At 41.0% G+C, this 26,058-nt stretch overlaps 1 protein-coding gene across 1 annotated transcript in view; it reads right to left on the minus strand.

Moving 5' to 3' along the window:
• Positions 1-1,219: 1,219 nt before the first annotated feature.
• Positions 1,220-26,058, minus strand: part of ANO2 (anoctamin 2) — a 149,050-nt gene continuing 124,211 nt past the window's right edge. The window contains exons 21-26 of the mRNA XM_088166051.1: positions 19,722-19,870; positions 11,934-12,086; positions 11,775-11,827; positions 9,679-9,860; positions 4,286-4,391; positions 1,220-2,839 (exon numbers count right to left, since the gene is read on the minus strand). Coding sequence (XP_088022177.1) covers positions 2,558-2,839; positions 4,286-4,391; positions 9,679-9,860; positions 11,775-11,827; positions 11,934-12,086; positions 19,722-19,870 — 925 coding nt within the window. The 3' untranslated portion in view covers positions 1,220-2,557. The remainder of the gene's footprint in view (positions 2,840-4,285; positions 4,392-9,678; positions 9,861-11,774; positions 11,828-11,933; positions 12,087-19,721; positions 19,871-26,058) is intronic.

Consider the following 26,058-nt stretch of genomic DNA (forward strand, 5'->3'; position numbering starts at 1 on the left):
TGTCCTATTTGTGATATCAGGGGAGATCCCATCTGGACATCAGCCGGGATTGCTGCTGTGCCTCTTTCCCAGCCTTGTTTGGGAGAAATATATAAACCTCAGGAGAACCTGCAGAGCATCAGTGTACATCTGCTGGCTTCTTTAGTTCCTTGTGCTAGGAAATCTAGAAAAACCTTATCGTTTTTGGACCACGACAAGCATTTCAGTTTCTTGTTATGGAAATCCTGTGTAACAACAGCCTAATGCACTCAACTTTGGGATAACATTTTTCTGACTGCGTTGGAGTGACTCACAGTTTTTAAAAAGGTATTTCCTGGGTGGAGGGAGGGTGTACAAAATGTACAAAATGGTACTATTTTAAGGAAACCCTTAATTCTGAATATTCTTCACCAAGCCAGCCACTGGCAAAGAGAGTGCCGTGCAACCTGCATGAAATCCCTTTCTAAATCCATTTCTGCACGCCCTCCTGCATTCCTGGAAAAAGGAAAGGAAGAATTATGACAAACAAGATTGATATTTCTACTGGTTAGAAACATATTTTCCCCCCATCACAGGCTGCTTGGAGTGAAGAGACTTGATTGAATTTCAAAAAACCGGAGTTGCAAGAAACAAACGAAAATATTTCCAAACCCCCAACAGTTTCAAATCCCCAGGTTCACCAGCAGAGCATCCCCTTGCTGTAAAAGAGGAAATAGATGTTATTAATATTGACTATCTTAATACATTAGACCATGGAATCCCCAGCAGGACTTTGTTGGCCTTTTGAAAGTAAAATGAGATAATTTGTTTTCAAGGAGATACCGTTCCCTCATTTAAATGTTAATCTTTGAGGGGGGAAATCAAAGGTTATGTCTCGGCCCTGTCACAGATTTCCATGAGGAGCCGAAGTCTTAAAAAGCAAACAAACAAACAAACAAAAAAATAATTCAATTACCTAACAAAATTAAAACAGAACAAAACAACGAGTTTTGACAGGGAAAACCATTTGGAGAGGACTGCCTTTTTTTTTCAACAAAGTTAAACATTTGCAGTTTTATTCCAGACGACATTGTCTTTTCAAATTCCATTTCTATATAGAAGAAATAAATAATCCAAAAGTAAATTTTACAAATGAAACACCAATTTTTAATTTTTTTTTTCAGCCCACCCTGGAACAGTTCTCCCATTTTGATGTGCCTTAATTTAGTCACTAAATTAAAAAAGAAATTATTTTCCCATCTCACATTATGTTACCAAAAGTTGTCACGACGAAAAATATTTTCATCTAAGACATTAGTAAAATCTTAGGCTTCAGAAATATAAAAAATAAGAATATTATGTTAAAGAGCAATCCTGAATAGAATTCCTGAAACTGAAGTACTTCTTTTGGTTTGTATTTTTATGGTTTTGAAAGTATTGTTGAGAAGACAAAATGAGAAGAAAACCTTTTGGTTTCAGACTCTGAATTTCAGGCTGCGTTAGAGACAGAATCTCTAGGAAAAGAAACAGATTTTTAAAGAAAGTTTAATATTCATTCACGGCAGAATAAAATTATTCCTTAAATGCTTGTAGGTGAAAGCTTGGTTACTGTATATGTTTATCTTCCAATGAAATGCAGTTCTGTAAAATATTTTACTTCACAATAAATCACAACAGCAGCAATTTTTGTTACTTTACGTGCAGTGTACATGGAGATGCCACATGATTTACAGGGCTGGATTGCATTCTCACTCCTCAGCTTTGCACTGGTGGTTCAGTGGCGTGATTCCTCCTGACACTGGCAGAATTCCAAGGCTAAGTGAGAGGAGAATCAAACATGCAAGGTTTGGTTTTTCGTGTTTTGTTCAGAACAATGAGTGCCAAGGAGCTTCCCTGCTTCCGGCAGCTTCAGCCATTCTGATGCCCCCCTGCTCACCAGCACATGCATTCCAGCTCCTGCTAAGCAAAGCACAATATATCCATAGATGCAAGTGCCCAGTGATTTAAATTCCTTCTGTTCCCACATCTCCCAGAGCCCTGCGTGCCCTCCAGAGGTGGCACCGTGTGGCAGAGTAGGTTAGGAAGGCACAAAGACTCCTTGAGACTCCGCGTTTGCAAACCCTCCACTGGCAGCTACAGCCAGAGAGACCATGAGGTGTGTGCACTTCTCCAAGATCAGTCCTTCTCCAAGGTCAGTCCTTCCCCATGGTCAGTCCTCCCCCACAGTCAGTCCAACCTGCCCAAGGATAGAGATCAGAGCAGGAGGGTCCCTGTTCCCCATTGGGCATCTGCAGGAGGAGAGATGCCAGGAGAATTCTTGCCAGGAAAATTCCTGCGTGCCTCCCCAACTTGCATGCATCACCACAAGAACCAGCTACAGCCCAAATACAGCCCTTGTCTCACACTGATGAAATCTGGAAATGCTGCAGCCCAGAGGACAGTTAAATTGTAACAGAGACCTTCACATCTGGAGGTTCTAAGGAAACGAAAGCGCCTCCTTTTGCTCCCTGTCCCTCGTCTCTCCCTCCCTTGCTCTGGGCTCAGAATCACATCACGCAGTAAGCAGAGGTAAGCACAGGCTGCTCCCTTCCCTCAGGAGTCACACCACGGTGTGCTGTGAGCTGAAGGAGGTGAAGCTGCCCTTGGGGCTGCGCTGACACTGGGAGAAGCTGGCAGCCCTGCTCCTTTTGCTCTTGGCCCCGCTCCTGCGTTTCTGCTTGTCGCGGGCCATCAAGCTTTCCATCAGCTTCAGCTTCTCGTGCTCTTCCTTCAGGAAGAAGTCAACGAGCACGGTCTTCTCCTTTTTGATCTGTTCACTGATGTCCTTGGGGATGTCAGGGATCATCCAGTCAACCAGAACGCTGAGGAACATCACCAGGTTCTGCAAGCACAGCAACAGACGTGAAGCAAGCATGAAAAATCCAAAATACTCGCACTGGAGCAAAACCAAACCTTTGTTATAGCTATGAGACAGATGTCAAACATATTCTGCTGGTGGTGTGTTGTAGTAAGCAAGAAACAGCTCAGGCTTGTGCACAGCTACCCCTCAGTGTAGAGGCTGAATTAAACACATGCTTCAGTTAGGTTTGAAATAGGAAAGGACATGGAATCATCAAATAATCCTTGGCCTTAGTAGCTAAGCCAGCATTATTCTTTACAGGCATCCAAAGGTGCCCAGTTCTCAACATCCAATTCCTTGATACTGAGTTCAGAATCCATTAATATAAGGACATCCTCCAATACCATCAAAAATCCTACAACACAAGGCAAAGATACCCATGTGCTTCCAGTGTGGCTTGAGCACACAGCAGAAAACTTCTATGGCCATTCTGTCCTCAAATCTTTCTCACTGCTGACAAGCAGGATTGTTTTTACACCACCCCAGTGTGCAAGCCAAAACCCCAGACTTCATGTGTCAAGGTGATTACAGGTGGTGCTTGTAACATCAAGCAGAAAGCAGACTGGGCAAAAAGTTTTGCTTGCTTGTGAAATCTATAGATAAGCGATGTTTTGGGGGTTTGTATTGTCATGATAATGCTTTGAGAAGTGCTGTGTTGTGTAATGCCTGGAAACGTGTGAGAACAGTTCGCTGACAGGGCTGCTAGCATGAACTCTCTGTCCCCATCAGAGACAATGGAGCTAATTAACCAGGGAATGTTCTCTAGCAGAGCAGGCAGAGGGTTTGAAGCCCAGCAGAACCAGTTGCTTTCAAGTGCTTTGCAGCCAGTGGTGGAAAATTACTGAAGGCACCACAAAGAAGCAGAAGAGGGCAATACAAACAAGGCAAGATTCACAGAAACACTTGGGAACACTTGGCAGGTGAGGACAAAAGAAAGGCGGGTTTGAAAAAGAAGGATGGGCCCAATTTAGCTGTGGAAGGATCCCAGATCATGGAAGAGAGCAGAAGGAAGCCATTTGAAAGGCAAGCCATGGTAGCAAATCTCTTGCTAATGAAATCCTCACACTGGGGACAATTTACTGCCCTCAATTCAAGAAAGTAGCAAAAAACCTTGGGGGATTTATTACTTCTGTTTTTTTTCTTGCTTTGGGTAAAGAACAGCAGTTAACAAGCCTACACAACATTTATGTGTAAATTATGTGCCTCTGAGAGGATAAAAACTAACAGGGTACACAAACATTCAAAAGCCTAGGGTATTTTGGGGATCACTGCTAGAACCAAGGGCTAAAGGAAGCTGTGTAATGTATGTATGTAGTACATACATGTAATAGCCATGTCTATTGGACATGGGCTGCTTTGGAACACGCATTTGGATCCATTTGTGATGATATTTTTTTGACTGAAAGTGATACAACTCAGCAGACTTACCTGAAATAGAATCACAAAAGCCAAGCGAGCAGATAAGACCGCCCAGTACTGCTTAGAAAACTCATACTGATGTGGGGACCAAGGTGGTTCTCTGTAGTCTTTGAACCTGGAGATGGAGACAGCTCAGTTATCACAGTTACAGCAATTTCCTCCAGCACCAATTGCTGTGATTAACATGATTTTCCAATCACAAAACCTAAAGAATCAAATCCTCCAGATGTTCTTACTTCAACTCTTATTATGAAAAACAACTTCAGAATAGAGCTGGACTACCTCCACTGAATTTAACACACTTAGTCTGGTTTTCACAGTTGTAAGCAAAATCAGAACATTGTTTTAACATTGGAAATGTCCAGATTCTAGAGGATTGACAAAAGTCACCTTTGTTTTCTTAATGTAAATTGACATCAGTGTACAGGGAACAAAATGCTGAAATGAAAGCAGAGACACAGTCCAAGGCATTCTCAGACTGAAGGAGATAAACCTGCATTCATCTCACCTAAAACCTGATTAATTTAGGGAATAATTCAGCCCACATATAATGTGACTCATGCCTTGGTGATTCCTGTCTTTGCATTAACGAAAGGGGGAGCCATGGGAAAGGCACTTCCTAAATTAACTGTCTAGCCTTGGACAGGATAAAACAGAGCCTTAGTGGTTTGGTGTAAAGACTGTTGCTTTTAGTATTGTCATCAATCATTTGGAAGTAAACAACAGGCTAATAAAAATCACAGATGCTCCTAAATTGGAAAGTTTCGCAAATAGCAGGAAACACAGAAAGCAATAAGAACTGGAGACAGGAAGCACAATGAGAATAATATGGGGAAATGGAAAATAATTAAAAATAAAACACTTGAAGGATCATTGAAGGGATAGTGTTTGAAAGTGGAAATAGCCTGGAGCTTGCAGTGGCCAGCAAGTTAGCACAAGTTTGAAATAGGGCAGCAGGACAGTGTATGACCTGTGGGTGTATCAACAAAAGTCACAATGGTGCTGGGGGGGAATTAGCCTTCCTCTGAACAGCCCAGGTAAATCCACACCTGGAACACTGCATTCAGCCATTCAGCTGTGCAGATTCCAGAGCAGGGGGATGAAGGAAAAAAGAAAGAAAAAAAAAAAAAAAAGGAAACCAAAGAAAAAGATAGAGACAAATTGAAGGCAGTTCAGGAGAACAGTACAAGGGCTGAGGAGACTGACTCATCGGGAAGATTAAAGAGCAGCACATGTATTGCTCCACTTTGGTAAGTAACAGCCACAGTTGGACATGATAACCATGCGCAAATTGTGCCCTTAGGACTGAAAGGGATAATTTAGTGTTGTTCCCAGTGTTTGACTAGGAGTAATGGGATGAAATTAAGAAAGGGAAAATCTGTTTTGAATACCACAAAACCCGTCCTGACAGTAAGATTCATTAGACTGTGCAAAAGCCTCCGTTGGGGGATAATGGAGAAGGTTCATATATAAAATCTGTCAGCTTCAGTTTGCAGGTGCGCTTGCCAAAATTACCTTCAGGTTCTACCCACATGGTTTTGCATGTTAAATTACACATTTGCAATCCACACATCCCCGACATCCTGCCGCTCCCCACACCCAAGAACTGAGTCTGGAATGCTGGATGTGATTCTGTGCTGCAGCTTCTGGAGACAAAGGACACGAGATACAGCCCAAGGGGAGGAGAAATCCACTTTAAATTGGGGGCTGTGTTAATTTAGGGAAGAACTCCCTGCGCTGTGTTCGCCCCTGGATGGTTTTGTTCAGCAGCACATGCACAGGTCCTGTCTTAGGATTCTTGTGCTGTTCCTGCACTGCCAGATCCCTCCTTTGGTATTTTTCTGGACATTGTGGACTCCCACATGTTGCTCAAATCTATACAAGTGCTGCATCAAGGGCCAAAGTCAGTTCCCTTGAACTTAATCTGCATGAACATCAAAGCCAAGGAAAACCACTGAGCTTCTTATGGACTTTGCTGACTACTATAAATCAATCCCAGTCTTGAAATGGAGCCCAGGTTCACCTGGAAGGGTCACCAACTGTGGTGGGTTTTCCATTTAATGCAGTCTGAGCTTCACAAACTATGTAAGTGTTGTAGGACATCAGACCCCTTGGAAATTTCACCTGGCTCAGCTGGGAATCACACTGCTTGTGATGCCTGAACCTACACTCAACAGAACACAAGTAAGTGATTTATGGTGAAGGAAAATGCTGCCAGAGCTATAGATGAGGTAGCTGGGCCTCCTTCCCACCTCCTTTTTAAATTATTTTCTGGCACATGGGACTCCAAAGGGCCTTTTCTAACCCCTAGATTCTACAGGTAGTTTCTTTTTTACAAATACCATCTTTTCAGCTCAAGAAGCATTCGGACAATATCCTCAGATGTGATTTTTGGGGTCTTCTGGGCAGGGTCAGGATTTGATGATCCTTGTGGTTCCCTTCCAACTCAGGATATTCTATGACTCTCTGATTCCCTCACCTCTTCAATGCTTCACTCTTAAAATATTTGATTCAGCTGGTATAGTAGGAACAGCAACCAGCCAGTGCTGCAAAGACTATTGTGTTTCCAAAATAGCAAGGAACTGTAATTCCATTGAAAAAGGACAAGAATATGAAGTAGTCGACGTGGTTGAAGAATAGAGCACAGAAATGTTATGAGGAAGAATAGAAAAATGTACACTGAAAGTAGAGAATTGTAGGGGAAGGGAAGCTGGGTGGAGAGAACCACACAACTCTTGGACAAATGTGAACTGAAGCCAGAGCTAAGACAAAGATATCAATGTATTTCAGAAGTTTATTGTGGGGGGAGAAAAAAAGACTGGTAAAAAAAAAGTCCAACTATGTGGAACTAGGTGGAACTTCAAATCATTCCAAATAAGCTAATCTGTTTAATTTCTTTCTTCAGCTGGTCTTTGAGATGAAATTGAAGAAAATATCCAGAATCCCAGAATCAGCAGTGCAGGAGTATATAAAAATTAGTCAGGGAAAAATGTTAGCATCCACCACTGGTCATTAGGAATAGATGAGATGAATATCATGACATTAACAAAATAAATTCAAAGACACTTTATAAGGTTGCTGAATGTTGGAGTAGACCCATGTTAAAGGAAAAGTCCCTTAAATGACTCCATATCTGCTGCTTCCTTTTTTCAGTGTGACCAGCAGGTTTTTATGTATTCCATTATCATACAAGACTAGAAGAAATAAAAGGAAAAAACAATAAAAATATCCCGTATCTTAGCAAGATTTGCTTCTAATTTGCCATCAGCTATACAAATGCCATTTTTCCCTGGACAAAAAAAAAAGTAAAATTACAACTAATACTGTGCATCAGAACAGCTTTACAGGGACCTTTATTTGGAAGCAGTGCCAAAGAGTTCACAGCAGTGCAGAAAATGCTGCTCTAAATATTTGAAGAATGTATTCTGTATGTTCAGTGGCAGAGTTGTTTCTGGCTCGTTATGGTTATTTTTAAGATACCTTAATCTCTGGCAATGCCCGTAAGGAGAAAAATGCAGCCTCATTGCAACCACATTTATCTCCAGAGGTCACAGAAATCTAAGAATAAGAGAGGTCAGCTTGTTCCCAATGCATTTGCCAGAAACAGAAATACAGATTTTATTTCCAGCTTGAGGGGTAATGTTTGGCTGCCTGTCTCTTGGGACACAAGTTAGAGACCCCATACTTTATCACAGTGATAGTTCTGTCCAAAGCTGAGATTTTGATAAGATTCAAATGAGGCAGATTATAATGAGAAACAGTGCTTGTGGATGCTGACATCTTTTCCCAATTGTTTCCTGATAAGAGAAGAGAAAATAGCAAGTTTTGCTCCCATAGTTCTGTCTCACTCAGACTAAAACATGGTCAAACTTTTTTTTTTCCTTCTTCTCAGTCTCTTAGATGGTATCATCAGGCAGGGACCACTTTTGTACCACTTTTGTACAGGGATGATTCCCTCCTCCCTGTATTTGGGCTCTGTTGGGTATTTGGCTGTGTATGACCATATTAATGTGAGGAGTGCCTTTCATCCCTGTTGTTAATGCACATATTTCCAAACACACCAGCACTTAAACAGCTACAAACAGAGGCCAGTGGCTGACACAAGGTTAAAAGCAGCATAGTGAAAGTAGCAAAATCACAGTGGAGTGGATCAAGGTACTTGTTGAAGGAAAACACTGGTAAATTTAGGGATAAAAAATTAAAAAGTGATATGAACCAAGCGTGGAAAAGCATTTCACAGGCTTAAGAATCTGAAAGTCCAGAGATTACTCTGAAGGTAATCTTTTGCTAGCAAACAACTCCCAGCAGCAGAAATGGGGAATAGCAGAGCTCACATGTTTATAAGTTGCTTAGAAGTTAGGAGTGCACTCAGATATCCTGTGCTGTAGTCAAGGTGAGAAGGTAGGTACCCCCCAAAGGCAACCCCAACAGCACTGCCAGAGTGAGAGGGACAGATTTCCCTCCCTGCTTACCCTGCTTCTGGTGAAGAAACTGGGATGTGTCATTTTTGTGGGTTATAGCTGGACAAGATATATTCCCCACTTAAAATCAGTGTGAAATATATTGCACATCAAAGCAAGGAAGGGAAAACCACTCTAGATGAAGGCTTTCCTGAATAAATGGAAGAGGAACTTCTATGATTATTTTCTGCCATTGCAAAGAGCAAGCACAGGGTGATTTCAAGGGAGTCAAAAAGGAAGGTGATACAGGCTGTTGAATACAACACTGACCCAAAGAAGCTCAGTTTTGAACAGCTAGAGATTATAATGCCTTAAACCAGCTCTTTGAATTTCTGCACATTATTATAAAAATACAAAATTACTGTGAAAGCTGGAGACACATTAGTGATTTCTCATGCAAGCTGAAATTATTCCATAAGTATCTGGTATTTGGGACATATTTTGAAGGAAGATGAGCCTTGTTTCACCAATCTGAAAAGATGAATCTGAAATAGAAGACATGTAGGTGGTGACTGGTGCAGGTTTTAAAGATGGGCATAATGTATTGAAAACTCATATCTCAGTTAGTAAGGACTGAATTTAATAAAAACAGAGAAAGCCTGGTTCTAATTACTGAGTGTCCATTTAAAAAAAATCATTATTTTTAATTAGAGCTATATCTTTCAGTAAAGAAAGTGTTAGATTGCTTTTTTCCTTTGTATCAAATTTGTCTAAATTGTTTATTTTGCCTTTTAATGACCTAAAAAAAACCCTTTTAAAGACCTTGTAACACAGTGAGAATACTCTAAAAGCTGCACTTCCAAAACCACATTTTCAAAGGCACATGAATATTGCTGAATATGTGGCCATGCAAGTGAATTTTATCAATTCCCACCTTGAAAAATGACATAAGAGCCAAGGAAATTCCCTTGACTGGGCAAGCTGCTCTTACAAGAACTTTACCTGCAGAATGAAACCTCCTGTGCAAAAAGGGAGTTTTCTGGCTGTGTCCCAGCCTTGAGCTGGCTGACATTGAAGTATGAGAGGGTGTGATTGATGAAGCCATGCATGGTTCCATTCTGGCTGTATGCATATTGATACATAAGGCGTGGGATGAAATCAGAGGTGACAGCAATGACAAAAGCCTGAGAGATGGAAAAACAAAAACAAACATACTAACAAAAACAGCATTGTGAATCTGTGTCCCCAGGTTAATTAATTCAGAGGAAAATGCTCATGTTCAGAATGGTGGTGAAGGGAGAGTTATATGGCCAGAATTGGTACAGAATATTTGTATATAAATGCACAGTGACCTCCAAGGGAAGGCTCAGCTAGGGAAGCAGCAAAAGGAATTAATGGACTGTCCATTGTTCCAATTCTTTTCATCTCTAGAGCCATTAGGAGGTTTATCACTAGTTTTAAAAAACGGACAACAAGACCTAATAGCCAGTTGGCATAATTTGGGCTGTATTTTGGTGTAGTTGTACCAAACCTGTTGGGTGTAAGTGTCCTTTTTCCCCTCAGCATCAGGACTCACACATCTCACACGGGGGGTTTCGTGCTGATATTAAACCTTGTGAGACTGGTATCCCATAAAACTGTAATTATGGAGGCAACCAGTCACAGAAATCTCTGTATCATATCAATCAGAATTCCTTTGATTCTGCTCTGGACTCACTCCTGTTGGAGCAGGTCCAGAGGAGGCCATGAAGATGGTCAGAGGGCAGGAGCCCCTGTGCTGTGGAGACAGGCTGAGAGAATTGGGATTGTTCAGCCTGGAGAAGAGAAGGATTTGGGGAGGAGACTTTAGAGCCTCTTCCAGTGCCTGAAGAGACTCCAAGAGACCTGGAGAGGGACTTTTGACAGGGGCCTGGAGTGACAGGACAAGGGGCAATAACTTCAAACTGACACAGAGTGGGTTTATGTTGGATATTAGGAAAAAATCATTCCCTGTGAGGGTGCTGAGGCCCTGGCACAGGTTTCCCAGAGAAGCTGTGGCTGCCCCATCCCTGGCAGTGTCCAAGGCCAGGTTGGATGGGGCTCTGAGCAACCTGGGCTAGTGGAAGGTGTCCCTGCCCATGGCAGGGAACTTGGAATGAGATGGTCTTTTATGTCACATCCAATTCCAACCATTCTGTGATCCTATGATGATTTAAAACTATATTTTGCTAAATAATAATTTTCTGTGTCAATATTATCCAGATGGAGAATCAGAATTGGGCATTCAATTTTTTTTTTCAAATAGTTATACACATATTTGCATTTCTTTCAAGTGAAGGTCTCTAACTCATACTTTAATGGAATCCCCAGGAAATAAACATTTCCAGAGTTTGACCAACACAGGAAATAATCAAGGATCATAAATCTGCAAAGTGTATTCAGAGAAAAACAAGAGGCTGCAGAGTTTTTCTCCTCCAGCACAGCTCAGTGCTGGACAGCTGAAGTCTGTGCCTGACAGATTATGGGGATGTGCAGGGTTCCACAGACTTCCTACTTTAAATCCTGGAAATTGGAGAGCCATGAGTGAACAAGGATCCACTCAAGTGAAACAAAACTGCCCCTCTGGAGGCATTAGAGTGCTGTGCTTTATACTGGCAGCTATTTTATCAAAGAAATGTCTTAACACCTCTCCACAAGTTGTCCCTTCAGTAGTGAAAATCACCTCCCTTTCTAAAGGGCTTTGATATCTTTAATATCTCTGGTATTATTCCATGACCTTAAAGGTATTTTCCAACATAAATAGTTCTATGAGATTACTATCTGTAGGTTAAAAACCCACTAGAAACTTTTAGGGTTAAAGTCCTAGGGCATGAGGCTTTTTATCTTAAAGCATATATGGGAAAATTTTACTTAGGGAGTACATATAGCACAATAAACATATCTGTATTCTGTTGTATTTGAGCAATTGAAAAAAAAGATGTAATTTTCAAATTATGTTGAAGGGACAATAAAATATAAAGAATAATAAACAATAAATTATAAAGAATTTTAAATTATATTGAAGGAATAGTGTAAGTTCCCAAGATCATGATTAGAAACTGGTATAACCAAATACTTACATTAATGATCACTGAAAGCTTTCCAATACCACTCAAGATGTTATACCAAATGCCTGTAAGTGAAAGAAAAAAGTTATTAATGGGTTCGTTATAAACTTTCTTCTTTTTCTGATTGCATTTTTGGTCTTATCTTCACTGCAATGCTCTTTCATTACTCACCTATATCTTTTTCTCTCACCGTGTCTGGTCTCCTCAGCTCAGTAACAAATTTTTTTGCATCAAGACGAACTTCAATGATGTTGTTGAGAAGAGCAAAGACAGGGGCCAGAGGGAAGGAGGCAACAAAGAGTGTGACAAAGCCAAACTGGATAACTGTGGGGGGGAAAAAAAGAGCAACATTTTTTGACAGCTTCTGAAGGGAGCAGAAAATTGTTGATGAGCTTTGTGCATTACCAACCCCATAAAATTCCACTCCCCAGTTTGGTTCCACGAAATAAATATCCCAGAGTAGGGCTATGAAGAGACAAAAGTTTGTCACTATGCTTTATGAATTTTTTCAATAAAGCTTCAAGTTGCTAGCACAAGCATAAGCTAAAGGAAACAACAAATTTAATAAAAGACAAAGGGTTCAGAGTCTATTTTTCTGCATTTATACATAATTAACTGATTAGTCCATGCTGTTTCTTTCCTGTCCTTTTCCCTGCAAGGAAAATTATACACAATTAATAAAAGGAGAAAATCTACAAGGTGCCACTATTTCTTCCCAGCTTCCTTTGAAATACTTAGTGGCAGCCTGTGCAAAGAACAGGAAGTGTCTCTGTGGATGCAGGAGCCAGTGGTGGTGTGCAGCACTTTCATCCCTCCTTTTGTCACTGATATCCTCAAAGTTTAGAAATACACCACTTTAAATCTGAACAAAGGTGAATTTTATATAAATATATACAAAAAATTATATATTAAGCTAATAAATCTCACTGTGCTCTACATCTCAGAGTTAAAAAAATATTAGCATAGAAAAAGTATTAGTGTGTTTAAATGCCATATTTACTGTGGCTTCTTTTTCGGCAGATCTCTGTATAAGTTCTCTCTCACTGAGGGAGGAATTGACTTTTCTGTGAAAATAGCACAATATTCTGTGTACACAGCACAATATTATACTTTAAAATATTTTCCTTTGGCTCTGTTGTAACAACCTACAACTAACTCTTTAAAAAGTTTTCCCCAAGACCTTCTCTCACATTCCCCTCTTTTTTGTATACAGGTTGCAAGTCCTCTGATATTTCTCCTTTCTTTTCTCAGGAACAATATATTTGCACATGAAAATAAAACCTCTGTATATCAGTTATATGGCCTTTAGAGTTTCATTATTATTGTTTTGTTCTGAGATAAAGTGTATGCACTAAGATGGAGCTTTTTCAAAGCATACAAACATCCTACCCTTGAAATCATACTTTCCTGACTATTTTATGTTCAGAGTCAGGAAAAGGAATTAACAAGGAAATAAAACCAGATGTTAAAGTTATGTCCCCCCAAAACTGTGAAATACTTAGAAAAATACATAGCCCCAAAATAGCCCTTATTTGGTTCTAAGTGAATTTAGCAGGAATACAGCTGGGAGGATTCTGTAGAAAAAAAAAAAAAAAAGGAAAAAAACAAGTATTTGCAATGCTTTAAGAATAAACCACACACGCATTTTCTTTGATGTTGTTTGTAGCCCCTTCATTCATTGCCTGGGAAAATGCAGTTTAATTTTCTTTCAAGTTCATGGAAAAAATGTTCAAGGTATGCAAAGGAGTTCTGGATAGTTGTGCAAATATGTCTTCATAGAAAACTCTGTGCCAGAAGTGTTTGTGTGGCCATCTTGAAATCTCTTCAACCTTCTCAACTCCTTCTTATGAAAGTGTAAATGATGCAAAATGCAGGCAAAAAAAGCAATCCCAAAGCCAAACCCTGAACTTAAAACAGCCTTGTGTAACAAACTAGCAAACAATCGTTAAATGGAGGAGTTTTGAACAGCCTCAGCAATTCACAGGTACTTGTTGAGTGTGATCATTGTTTCTGGAAACAAACCTTAATAGATTACAAAGAGAATGTCTGTCCAAATCCCAGAAGGAATCTCATCTCAGCATCCTGGAGTTCTGAGGACGCCTGTCTCGTCACACTGGAAATATTTACAATACTTTTAGGACTCTTACACTCTTCCATCAAGGACAGTTGACACCAAGACATACTTTTTTTGGCTGGAAAACTTGATGGCAACCCTTAAACACCCTTTTTGCTTTCACATTTCTGCCACAAGGTCTCCATCCAGAGCTGTTTACGTGTTCATGTACAGGGGAAAGGCTAAAGAGACCTGTGCCAGGAGCTGAACTTCTGGCCATCCATCCTGTTTCATAGTTTTCCTATTCCCCTGGTAGCCCAGCCTGGAGAAAAGAGAGATGAACATTCCCCAGGCTTAGGGCACAAGCTGGGAAATAAAACAGTTGAAGGCTGGCTGTAGTGGAAAGTCAGGGACATGGGAAACATCTCCTGGGGCATCCAAGCAGGATGTCACATCACTGACACACAGCCTACTTCTGATGAGGGAAAAAGCCCAAACCACATCTCGTGGTGCCTTTACTGTCTGGGTTGAGCAGGAAAGAGGCCAAGGGCTCAGAGCCAGCCCCCGAATTCCACAACACCTGGTGCCACATCTGCAGCCCCTCGTCCAGCCTGGGGCCCCAGACAAAAACTCTGAAGGACAAACAGCACCCAAAGAAGTGTCTCAGGTCACAGCCCTTCCCAGAAGTCCACTCCTCACAGAAGCTGTGCAGGGCCTGAGCAGAACCGAGCCCAGCAGCAACACACCCTGTCCCCCCAGGTCTGGCCTCCAAGTTATGACCAGGAGCACAAATCAAAGCTTCTAAATGATGGATCTGGAGGATGGTGGCTGCTGCTCTTGTGTAAAGGATACAGAATCAGCCCCAGCAAAAAACCTTCGTGGTGTGGATCACTCAGGTTCTACAAGATTTACACACTCATTAGTGTGAGTAATCCAAGTATCTTTTACCTCAAAGCCTCACCTAAGACAAGGTATTTATTTACGATTCTCTTGCATTTTTCTTTCTTCTTTATCAGTAATATCTGTCATAGGATCATATGTTACTAGAAGTAAACAGTGGAAAAATTGCTTCTATGCTAAGTAACTTTCCAAATCCTAGAAAGTAACTTTTCGATATACAGCCAGGCTTGGCTGAAAAACTAAGGAAAAGGTGTAATTTCTAACTCTTCTGTAATAAATGTATGCAACAAGCCTACACACAACCACCAATGGTATTTTCAAAACCATCCTCATTATAGGGATTACAGAAAAATGCAGGTTTCTTTTCAGTGATTTTTTTTCTTCTTTTTCTGCCTCACACATTGCCTTTTTGATGGCTTTTCCTGCTCTAGGGGAAATTCTTCCAAACCTTTCAGATTAATCCTTATAGTAGTCAGTAGCTACAGACATTGGATTTGATAATTTTCTTCTTGTGCCATTGTTTTTAAACAGAAGTTGGATGAAGAAATCTTTTATTATTACTTCTCCTTGAGAAAAAATGTTTTTAATTAATTGCCACATGAAGTTTGGACTCCTAGAGTGGTTAGGCTAGAGAAGGGAAGACCAAATGAAATAGGCATCTGAAAATCATTGCTAATTTCAGTTTCTTCTCAACAAAAAACGAGTGGTATAAATTTCAGACATTCATGAGCATCATTTTGCTCTTGGAGCCAATTTAATAAAGTTTCTTTCATTAGCAATATTTATTGCTACTCTAAACATCGATTTCTTGCCAACTCCTATCACTGCAGGCCAGTTACACATGTTGCAAACTTGCTGCCATGTGGAAGAGGGAATTGCTGTACATGCTACCTACTTTGGGAATGCACATGGTATGGTTTACTAGCCTGGGTCAAAAGTCTTTGCACACTTTTGGAAGCAGGAAGTGCTAAGGACACATTTGACACATGTTGACAGGGACAATTTCTGTTTCAGGATTCTTGAGCAAAATTTTCTGATCACTCAAGTGTTTTAAGAATGTCTCTGCTAAGAAATGCAGGAATATCAGTTAATAATATCAAAACAAACATTCATCAGAAATGTCACTGGTACAAATCAAATCTTTGTGCACATGTGCCATTGACAGCCAAGGCCTGCAAAACAAAAAAGACTTTCAAAGACTTTTACCTGAAAAATTAATTTTATTATCCATAGAATTGTTTGGGTTGGAAGGGACATTTAAATGTCATCAAGTCCAAACCCGTGCAATGAGTAGGGATTTTCAACTGGATCCTGCTGTTCAGAGATTCATCCAACCTGACCTGAATGTTTCCAGGGATGGGGCATCCACCACCTCTCTGGGCAACCTGTGCCAGTGTTTCACCACCCTCATTGTAAAAAATTCCTTCTTACAGCTAATCTAATTTGTTGGCATGGACTAGGGGGACTGATATTTTGCAGAAACAAAATCCAGTGAACAAAGACAGAGTCACCTTTCCCAAATGAGAAAATAGAGGACGTTAAAAAATAACCAGTAAATCTTGTTATTTCTATGAACCTACTATGATTTAAATGAGGGCAGGGGTAGGAGAGTGAGAAGGTGGAAGTCTCTCTAAGGCTTCAGAATTGTTAGAATAAGAAATAAGAACAAAAAAGAAAGCAGCTTGGAAATGGGCATCCCAAAATTTAAGTGGGGTAGTTATCATCAAATACTCCTTTACCTGTGGCACATCAAGCTGCAAAACACATCCTGAGACTGCTCCAAGCACTGTCCCTGAGAGAAGTGCTGCCTTAACAGGATTAATTCACTTCATAACAAGGTGCAAAGAGAATGTGTGATTTGCCATGTGGGGAGGGGGCCAGTCTTCAGGTTTTGACAGAAATGAGTAAAACAGAGTGGATATATGGATTTAAAAAAAAGCAAGGACTGCCTGTGATTAGGGTACAGCCTAGTGAATGGTAGACCTGGAGGCAAGAGTCTTAGCTAAGGATGTCATACATCCTCAAAAGTAGCATCCTGGCAGGGCAAAGCTGAATGTAGTGACCGCTCACACTAGGATACATAATCTGCCTGCTTCTGCATGAAACCCCATCACCATCTGCATGGGGAAACCCAAAGGCTGCAGCAAGCCCCGTCTGCAGTTCCTCCTCCAGCTGCTTCAGTCCAGATTGTCACTGATACCCGAGGGAGGTTGCCTGAGTAAATCAGTGTGAAAACTAAGATAGAAGTTCTGAAACAGCAGCCAGATTTCTCTCTTTACCTTAATATCATACCTCTTCTTACATTCCAATAACCCTGCCTTTTTGAGGAACTCAGGAGAAAAAAAAAATCTTCCTCTGGCCTTCTGAATTTGCTTCCCTTCCCACAGTCCCCAACTCAAAATTAGAGAATTAGGTAAATAATCTGCTGAGCTGCCTCTTGCAGCTGATGCCCTTGACAACAATCCCAGCTGATAGGTTCAGTGCTGAGCTGCCCCAAGTGCTTCCTGCCAGCGTGGGTGGTCTGAGCAGTGGATCTGACAGCTGAGAGCAGGGACAGGGACCCAGGGCAGCAGCCAGGGCTGGGGAGGTGCAGCTTGGCTTTCATCTGCTGCACATTTGTCTGCAAATCCCACAGGCAGGGCACAGCTTGGCACACTGTAAGGCTTCTCCACTTGGGAAGCTCGTCCTCCTGTTGTAAACAAATGTTTAGATCAATAATTCATCCGTTCATTCTCCCTGAATCAGCCCTGAGTGGCTGCAGGCTGAGGCGTGGGTTATGATCCTGGCACGAGGGACTGATCTAAATTACAGGCTCAGTGTCCAGTGATTTATAACATCAGTAGCTTAAACCCTGACACTACAAGTCAGAACCATGAAATAGAATAATGGATTATCTTGAGCTGGAAGGGAACCATCAAAGTCCTACTCCTGGCCCTGCACAGCACAGCCCAAGAATGCCACTATGTTCCTGAGAGCATTGTCCAAACTTTGGCAGGCTTGGGGATGGGACCACTTCCCTGGAACAGGAACCCCCAAAACTTAACAGATCATGGTGGTACCTCTGTATTTCTTTTTTTTTTTTTTTTTAACACATTAACCTACTCATTTCAGTGGCCATGATTTGACTCATCTTAGCAATTTCTAGAACTTGCTCCTAAAATTAAAAAATCCCAAACAGTTCCCTAAGGGACAGCATAACAAAGGGCTAAACATGGGAACTCCAAGAGGTACTCTGAAGTCAAAACACAGGTAAGGAAAACCCTACTGTAGCTTTTCTTCATTGAAGGCCAGATTAGTGATCTGCTTCCTTTCTAGATACGTGGTCTTAAATTAACCCTTAAAACAAATTTGACATTTTGGAAATTATGTTCAAACCCACAACATTGGAGCATCACTTTTCCCACAGCAGAATCAAGGCCACTGACAGCAAACCCAAGCAATGCTGACAAACATCACCAGTATATATTTGTTACTGGTAACTAAAGGTCCTTGTCCTTAGACCTAACTAATCAAGAAATTTGGGTTATTAAAATACAGATATTTCTGAGTTATTCCTGAGCATAAAATTTTTTACGGGGAAAAAAATGTCTGTTCTTTTTCACAATGGTTTAATTTCAAAAATTGCTAAAAGGCTTGCTTGAAGTTTACAAGAAGAAAAATCATCTCGGGCTGAAGTAATTAAAGGAAAAAATCAGTCCTAAAGGATAATTTTTCAACAAAGTATCATCATGTGCAGAAGGGGATAAGGTAATAGAAGTGGTAACACAGACAAGATCCTAAGGTGAGTTGGAACAGTTGAGAGGGACATAATGGGAGGTCAGGGATTCTTGATGGCACTACAGAAGGCAAGGTTGGGATCCTAAACATATTAAAAAGACATCCACAAATCTGCTGTCATGAGAAATACTCGTGTACACTTACAAATTTATAGATTTATATAAATCTACCATTCTATAAATTTTCATGTATTTGTTTTAATTAGATTAAAAATTGTATCTACAAATCAAGATTGTTGCTGTATAGAGAGATAAATCATGTATGGTATTTAATGTTTTTGCCATAAAATGCCTTCATCTTTAGATATTTTGAGAATAGTGACTTAAAACAGGAGTTGCCACATTCAATATTTAACAAATGTCTGGTTTTAGATATCATGCCCATTGTGCTTCTCCCTGAATTTTTGTGTGCCCTAAAGCTTGGGTTTGCATGGATTATTTCTCTCCTTTCTACTCCCCCACCCACAGCATTCCTGCTTTCTCCTTCCCTGCCTCTCCAGGGTCTACTCATGAGGCAGCTACAGGGCTGTGCTCCCCAGTAGCAGAAAAACATGGACACACTGCAGTGAATCCACTGGAGAGCCATTAAGATGGTTGAGAGACCAAAGGATCTGAGGAACAAGGAGAAGCTGAGAGCCCTGGGATTGCTGTACCACAGGAAAAGAAGGCTCAGAGGATCTTACCCATGTGCCAGGTGGGAGAAGACAGCTAAAACCTTCTGAAGGGCACCCAGTGAAAGGACAAGAGGTACAGGGCACGAATGGAAATGTAGGGAATGCAACTTAAACATTAAAAAATCCTTGGTGCAAGGGTGATCAAATACTGGAAAAGTTGTTGAGTGTCCATCCCTGCAAATACTCAAAACCCAGCTGGAGAAGTCTCTGAGCAACATCCTCTAGCTGACCCTGCTTTGAGCAGGAGGTTGGACCAGATGATCTCCAGAGATCCCTCCTAACCACAGCTATTGATTCTGTGGCCAAATGGTTTCTGTGCACTTTTCTCAGTTAGGAATCCTGGATTCTGACAGCAGAAATATTAACAGATCCTGGGATTCATCCTTATTTCTCTGTTGGCACTATGGTAGTCTCATAGCTCTGCTAGCTCACATGGAATTTCTGCAAACTACAAGTGCTGAGGTGTTTTTCCCCCTTTCTCATGACCACCTCTGACACATAGTCTATGTAAAGCCATGGTTATTGCAGAAAGGGAAAGGAAATTCCAAAAACTTACTCATTTCCATGTATTCTGGAGTCAGCCCAGTGAAAGGTTCCAAGATGTAGTCGAGATCCCATTGCTGAGGATCCTTTGATTGATTAGTGTTCATTTCCTTTAGCTCAGTTCTTTCATCCTTTAGCTTCCTGAAGAGCTTCTTGAGCTTCCTGAGGAATAAAGTTCAAATTCACCCAAGTCAGTTGTTTTTGGTTTTTTTCCCCCCAAAAGATTTGGCCCAAGTCTTTGCACAGCAACACAAAATTAATCTTGTGTTACTTTGGTCCATCACAGGGAGAGTTTACACCACCCTGGGAAATTCTGATTTCTTTTATTGACAGGTACAAGCTACTGGAGTTGAATCCAGTACCTTAAAATTATTTTTCTCTCTAGATGCATATTCCAAGGGGAACTTCCTGAAGATCTTTGGACCTAAATATTATTAATAATTAGTACTCTCAAGAACAACAGAGTGAGCACCTCTCCTTTAACAAAATACAAAATGTAATGGTTTCATTCCACATTTCTACTACAGGCACTCTTTTATCACACTATAAAAATTGGGAACTTCCAGTATAATAGAATTTTAAGGTAAAAAATAACAGATTTTCATGAGTTGCCAAGAGAAGCTGTGGCTGCCCCATCCCTGGAAGCGTCCAAGGTCAGGTTGGATGGGGCTCTGAGCAACGTGGTCTAATGGAAGGTGTCCCTGGCCATGGCATGAAGTTGGAACTGGATAAGCTTCAAGGTCCTTTCCAACCCAGGCCATTTTGTGATTATGGAATATTTCCAAAGAGGGTGCAAGAATATACTGACAGTACAAATAGCACTATCAAACACTGCCCCACTGAGATGGGGATACAAATTTAATGACACTGACAAATAAATTAGAGTAAAATGAATCACTTCTAAATGGAGAGTAAAGTCTTCCCAATGTCCTCCACCAGTGATATTTTAAATACATATGCATTAGCAACTTCATTCTATTTTACACACTGAGAATTTCCCATGGTAAACCACAGGAGAATGAGGTATTTCTTCAAAATCAAGGCAACAAAATACATTTAATTAGCATAAAATAGCTAGATTTGTACTTATTGCATATCTTTCTTTTGCAGATGATATTTATCTTCCACTGAAACACACAGCACTATTTTACAGTTCTTCACATATGTGCCATGAGTGGAAATCCAGACTAATTCCAGTGATGTTTTGCCAGTAGTGTACACAGGGCTCTCCCACAAGCTTTTCCCCCACAGCTTGTGATAAACCCTTTGAACTGTAGGTGTGTGGCCTGGATACAGGAATATTTGGGGGAAGGGGTTTTCCTTTGGACCTCCAAGGAAGCAGAACCACTTTCCTGGACCCTGACTTCAGCAGCAGGGCAAGGCTGAGGAACAAAAGCTGGCAAACACAATAAAGGTTTTGCTGTGTGGTTTATTGCTTCAGTCCCAAATTTATACTGAGCCATGGGGTCACTGTGTTCCCACAGTGACTGAGGAATTTCTGCACCTACCAGTGTTCACAGGACCTATTCCATTTCATCACTAGTATGGAGGAATTGGGGATTGGAAGACACTCTTTAAACAGGTCTAGATTGCATCAAGCCCTCTCAGATCCTGAATCATAAAGTTTCAAAAATCAACAGGACAACTGCAGCTTTTGTTTGAGGTCGAAGGAAGATGTAGCTCACAAGTCTGATGGTAACATCATCAGTACTTGGCAGTACTGGTACCCAGGACACTCAGACTACACAATTTTAATGAAAGGGTGGAGGTAAATATAAAATAAAGCTTCAGGAGACAGAATTAGATGAATCCTGTAATAAAGACATTTACCTCCTATATCATGCAAACTCAGACATTTCAAGACACTAAAATTCCCTTTCTCCCCCTCTGCCTTTATGGCAGCCAAGGGGACTTGTCTGTGACAGAGGTGATGTAGCATTCAGAGGGCAGGAGGCTGGGGCAGGATTTAAAACACTCAAAGAATTCCCAGGATGCTCTTCCAACATATCCCAATTAATTTCCTAATGTGAGGCACTCTGAGACGATGGTGAACAGTAAGTTCAAGACAGTGTTGATTTCTGTTCCAATGAAATGATACGAGCTATAAATGTCCCTCACACTTCTGTGGGCAGATGAGTGAAGATCATCTCGTTGTCACGGTGCAGCAGCAGCTGAGATAAAATTTGGGTGTGTTTAGATGTGAAATCTGTGCATATGTGATCTAATCCTTCAGCTACAGCACCACAGAATCCAGTTCTGGAGTTTAATGCATACACACACCTCCCACGAGAACCCAGTAACTAAAACAATTGTTGTTTTTAATGTTTATTTGGGAATACACCAAATCCAGGGCTCAACTGTTCAGAATAGCTTTTAATTTTTCATCTGGTTATCTCTAAGCCAGGCATGAGGAAGAGCACCTTTAACCATTTGGAGTTTAGCTTTGAAGAGTGTCTGTATGCTTCTTTGTATGCTTTTTTTTGAAAGATCAACTGATTGAAAGCAAGCCAAACCAATTATTTCAAATTTTCCACCAAAAAAAAAAAAGTACCTTTGTGTCATATCCAAGCATGTGAAGTTTGAAACCAAGCAGAAATGTGTCAGAAAGTTAAAGGAACAGAGAAGAGGGATTTGCAGGGTGTTATTCTCCAGCTACACAGCAATAGGGCAATGAAAATGAGTTTTGCAGAACCCTTTATCTGTACTTAGGATTATGATACTAAACTCCAGTATGCTTTTTATGCCTTTGTTCAAAGCCTGTTTCTTAATTACCCAGATCAAGGTTTTTAAAGAAGATTGACAGGAAAAGAGTTATTTTAGCTTCTGATTTGTTCTTGCCAGGCAGCCCCCCACATGAGGAAGATGTAGGTTTGCCCATTCAGCATGAGTGTCCCAGAAGCTTTGTGCTGGAGAGGCTCATGCAGCAAAGTTTCATGACTCCACACAGATCTGGGCAAAGAGGCAAAACTGTGGAGCTGTAGAATAGTTATTATTTCTGGTCCTTTTGCCAGGGAATGCCAAAAACCAAGGTGCTTCCTTCAGGGGACTGAACAGCAGGTGAAAAGAATGAATGCAGGATGAGAGGGAAAGAAAATGAACAGGTTTTTGTCAGCCTGTGTCTAAAGCAGTTAAAAATTACATTGCAGCTTCTCACAGGGGATTGGTACCAAATTATTGTGTTAGGTAAGAGGTGGGAACGTGGCTGAATTATGCTGATTGTAATTCCCAGTACAACCAATAAGCACTGCATTATGCACATTAACAAGCATCTGAAGTGAGCATAAAATCACTACAACCCCACCTGTCAATAACCCTCGAGCTTTTGAGAAAAAATATGATGAAAAGAGAGAAATCAAGCTCCAAGTGATCCTGGCTGGGCTGTAAGCACATGGTGATTAGATGAAGGCTCCTTCTCAAAAATCAGAGAGATGATTCAACAGTTTCTCTATTGATACAATAATGAGGACCAGCTGGATTTGGGGGATCTAGGGGGAAGAATGATGATGACTTAGGAAAAATGAGAAATTTGTGGAGTGAGACAGTGGAATGGATAGAGGGTGAAGAGGTGGGACATCTGAAGTGCAGTTTGAAAGAGGACAGATGCAGGAAAATTACTTTGTTGGCACAGGTGTTTGTGTCTTCAGTGGGACAATTGGGATTGTTCAGCCTGGAAAAAAGAAGGCACCAAGGGGACTTAATTGAGCCTTCCAATGCCTGAAGGGAACCTACAGGGAAGACAGACAGAGACTATTGACAAGGGATGGAGTGCAGGAAAAGGGGGAATGGCTTCATACTGATAGAGAGCAGGTTTACATGGGATATGGGTAGAAATTTCTTTCTGCCAGGTTGCTGAGGTCCTGGCACAGGTTTCCAAGAGCAGCTGTGGCTGCCCCATCCCTGGAAATGTCCAAAGCCAGGCTGGATGGGGCTCTGAACAACCTAGGATAGTGGAAGGTGTCCCTGCCCGTGCCAGGAGCTTGGAACTGGGAGGTCTTTAAGGTTCCTTCCAGACCAAACCATTCTGTGATTCCATGATTCTATAAACACTTGCTAGAACAGAGATGCATGTCGAGGTTTTACTTGAAAAGACAGAAAGCCCCTAGAATCCAGCTGCTGGGAACAAAGGATGATTTATAATAGGGGGTTTTTTTAAGGCTCTCCTTCCAGGTGATGCTTGTTGATCTGTAGGATAATGGAAAAAGCTGCAGGGAGAAAGCTAAACAGAAAAGATTCTTAGGTTGAGTAGCTGGAGCACTTGTATCTGAAGAAAAGGAAGAGCAGTGACCCACACTCCTGTGTCCTCACCTGTAATTTTCATTCCTTCTTTAGGGAAGGAACACTGAAGGTCCAGGCTTTTCTTCAGTCATATTCCTACAGTCTGTTCACATAAAGAAACACCTCGCATTCACAGGTGCAAGAAGGAGGCAGAAGGAGAACAAAGATATCTAAACTTGTTGTTCTCCCACAGATTTTTGGTACAGCCATGCTTCCTTGACACATTCAGATATCCTGGATTCTACAGGAGTTTCAGTTGTGTTTGGGGTTTATTGGTTTCTCAATCAGAGGAAAACAACAACAATAAAAAACAGGGAAAGGAAAAAAATGGCAAAAAACACCACCTAAACCTTTAATTAAGAATAATTTAGTAAAGGTGAAAAGCAACATCAGCGATAACAGCTATGAAGGGTAGTCTTTAAATGGATTTTATTAACTCTTGTATTCTCATATAGCATATTTATGTATATTTTGAAGGAAGTGATGGAAATTGATGCTGAATAAAAGGGCCACAACCATGGCCTTACTAAATTCAATAGTTTTGCTGTTCACTTCAATAGGGCCAGAATTTCACCCTAAGGGTTTAGCACCAAGGTCAAAGACAGAGAGTAATAAAATAACCACATGGATGTTTTTTTTAATAAGTTCAGAAAAAAGCAGAACTGAATAAAAAGGGTCTTAAAAGAACTCTGGGTTAAGGCTTTCAAGCCCTGCAGCCTTTTAGGGTCAATTCCTGTGGCAACAGTAAAAGAATGATGGTATGTGACACATCTGAGTGAACTGTGGCATATTTACATCTGTTAAACTTGTGAATTCCAGCCCCACAGAACACACATTTCAGTTCAAGAGGGCTTAGTTTTCTATAATTCAAATCTTGTTGCATTTACCTAGCTGGTTTGCTCTTGCTGGATGCAGAAATTAAAAAAACAAATCACACAAGGCTTAGGACACCAGCAATTACATCTATCATAGCTGTGGCAGCAGTTTCTGCAGAAACATTGAAGGGAAAAGCAAGGATGGGTCCCCCATGACCCCAAAATATGCAGGGCTGCCATATGAAGTTTCCTCACCCAGTACTGACCATGGATAAAGCAGAATGAAGACATGGAAAGATGCTTTCCAATTCCAAAATTCTTTCCAATTTGGAAATTTTGTTGTAGGAACAGAAAGGATGACTGTTGCTTGCAAACTTACTCTATCATCTACTTAACAGTATTTTTTTAGGAGAAAGAGAAGAAAATGGAATTTGGGATTTCTGCAAATCAACTAAAACATCTTGGCTTTTCTGGTGAATGAAATCAAAAGGTTTCCTAAAAAAACCAACTAACTTGAAATCCTGAGATTTCAGTGAGGAGGAAAACTTTTTTGATGAGTGTCATCTGAAAACTCAGCAGAGAGGTGCTTCCATGTTACAGATGTGCAGGGGACAGTACCAGGTTCTGAGGAGCAAACCACCATTTATGATATCTCCCCTTCTGTCTCTCCATATGGAGAAGGTGGGTGGCAGCACCTGGACTCTGTCCACAGTGAAAATACAGGGAGCCAATGGAAGAATCTGTGTTATTCACCCCAACTCTCAGTCCCTCCAAAGAGGCACAAGGCAAAGGGGGATGAAAAATGCAGCTGCTGGTACCCTTAAGGATCCAGCCCAAACCAGTACAGTGGTCCATGCAGGAATAGAAGGCTAAATCCGATTTAATTAAGTGCTCAGTGATTCTTCTGGTGCAAACAAGTCCGTGGAGAAGGGCTGAGCTCTACAGATACACACACAATTTTCTAGGGAATGCAGACAAGCAAAGGAAAAGCAAATATATTTATTCCAGCATGGCAAGATAGCACTGTGACTGAAATGAGGTATTTATCTAGGAAGGGGAGGATGAAAGTAGGTTTGTTTTTAAACAGTTTTGGAAATTGAGGCCACCACAGTTTGTTGGCTAAAGGGTGGGGGGAGCAGATCCGAGGGAGAAAAATGGGATGAAATTATCGCATTCTTGCATGGAAGGGAGGGAAATGAAAAATAATTGGACATGACTTTCTGTTTGGACTGGATCAGCCCATGCTTTCATGAGTCAAAA

This window comes from Sturnus vulgaris, chromosome 5, assembly GCF_052056855.1.
Source record: "Sturnus vulgaris isolate bStuVul1 chromosome 5, bStuVul1.hap1, whole genome shotgun sequence".
NCBI lineage: Eukaryota > Metazoa > Chordata > Aves > Passeriformes > Sturnidae > Sturnus > Sturnus vulgaris.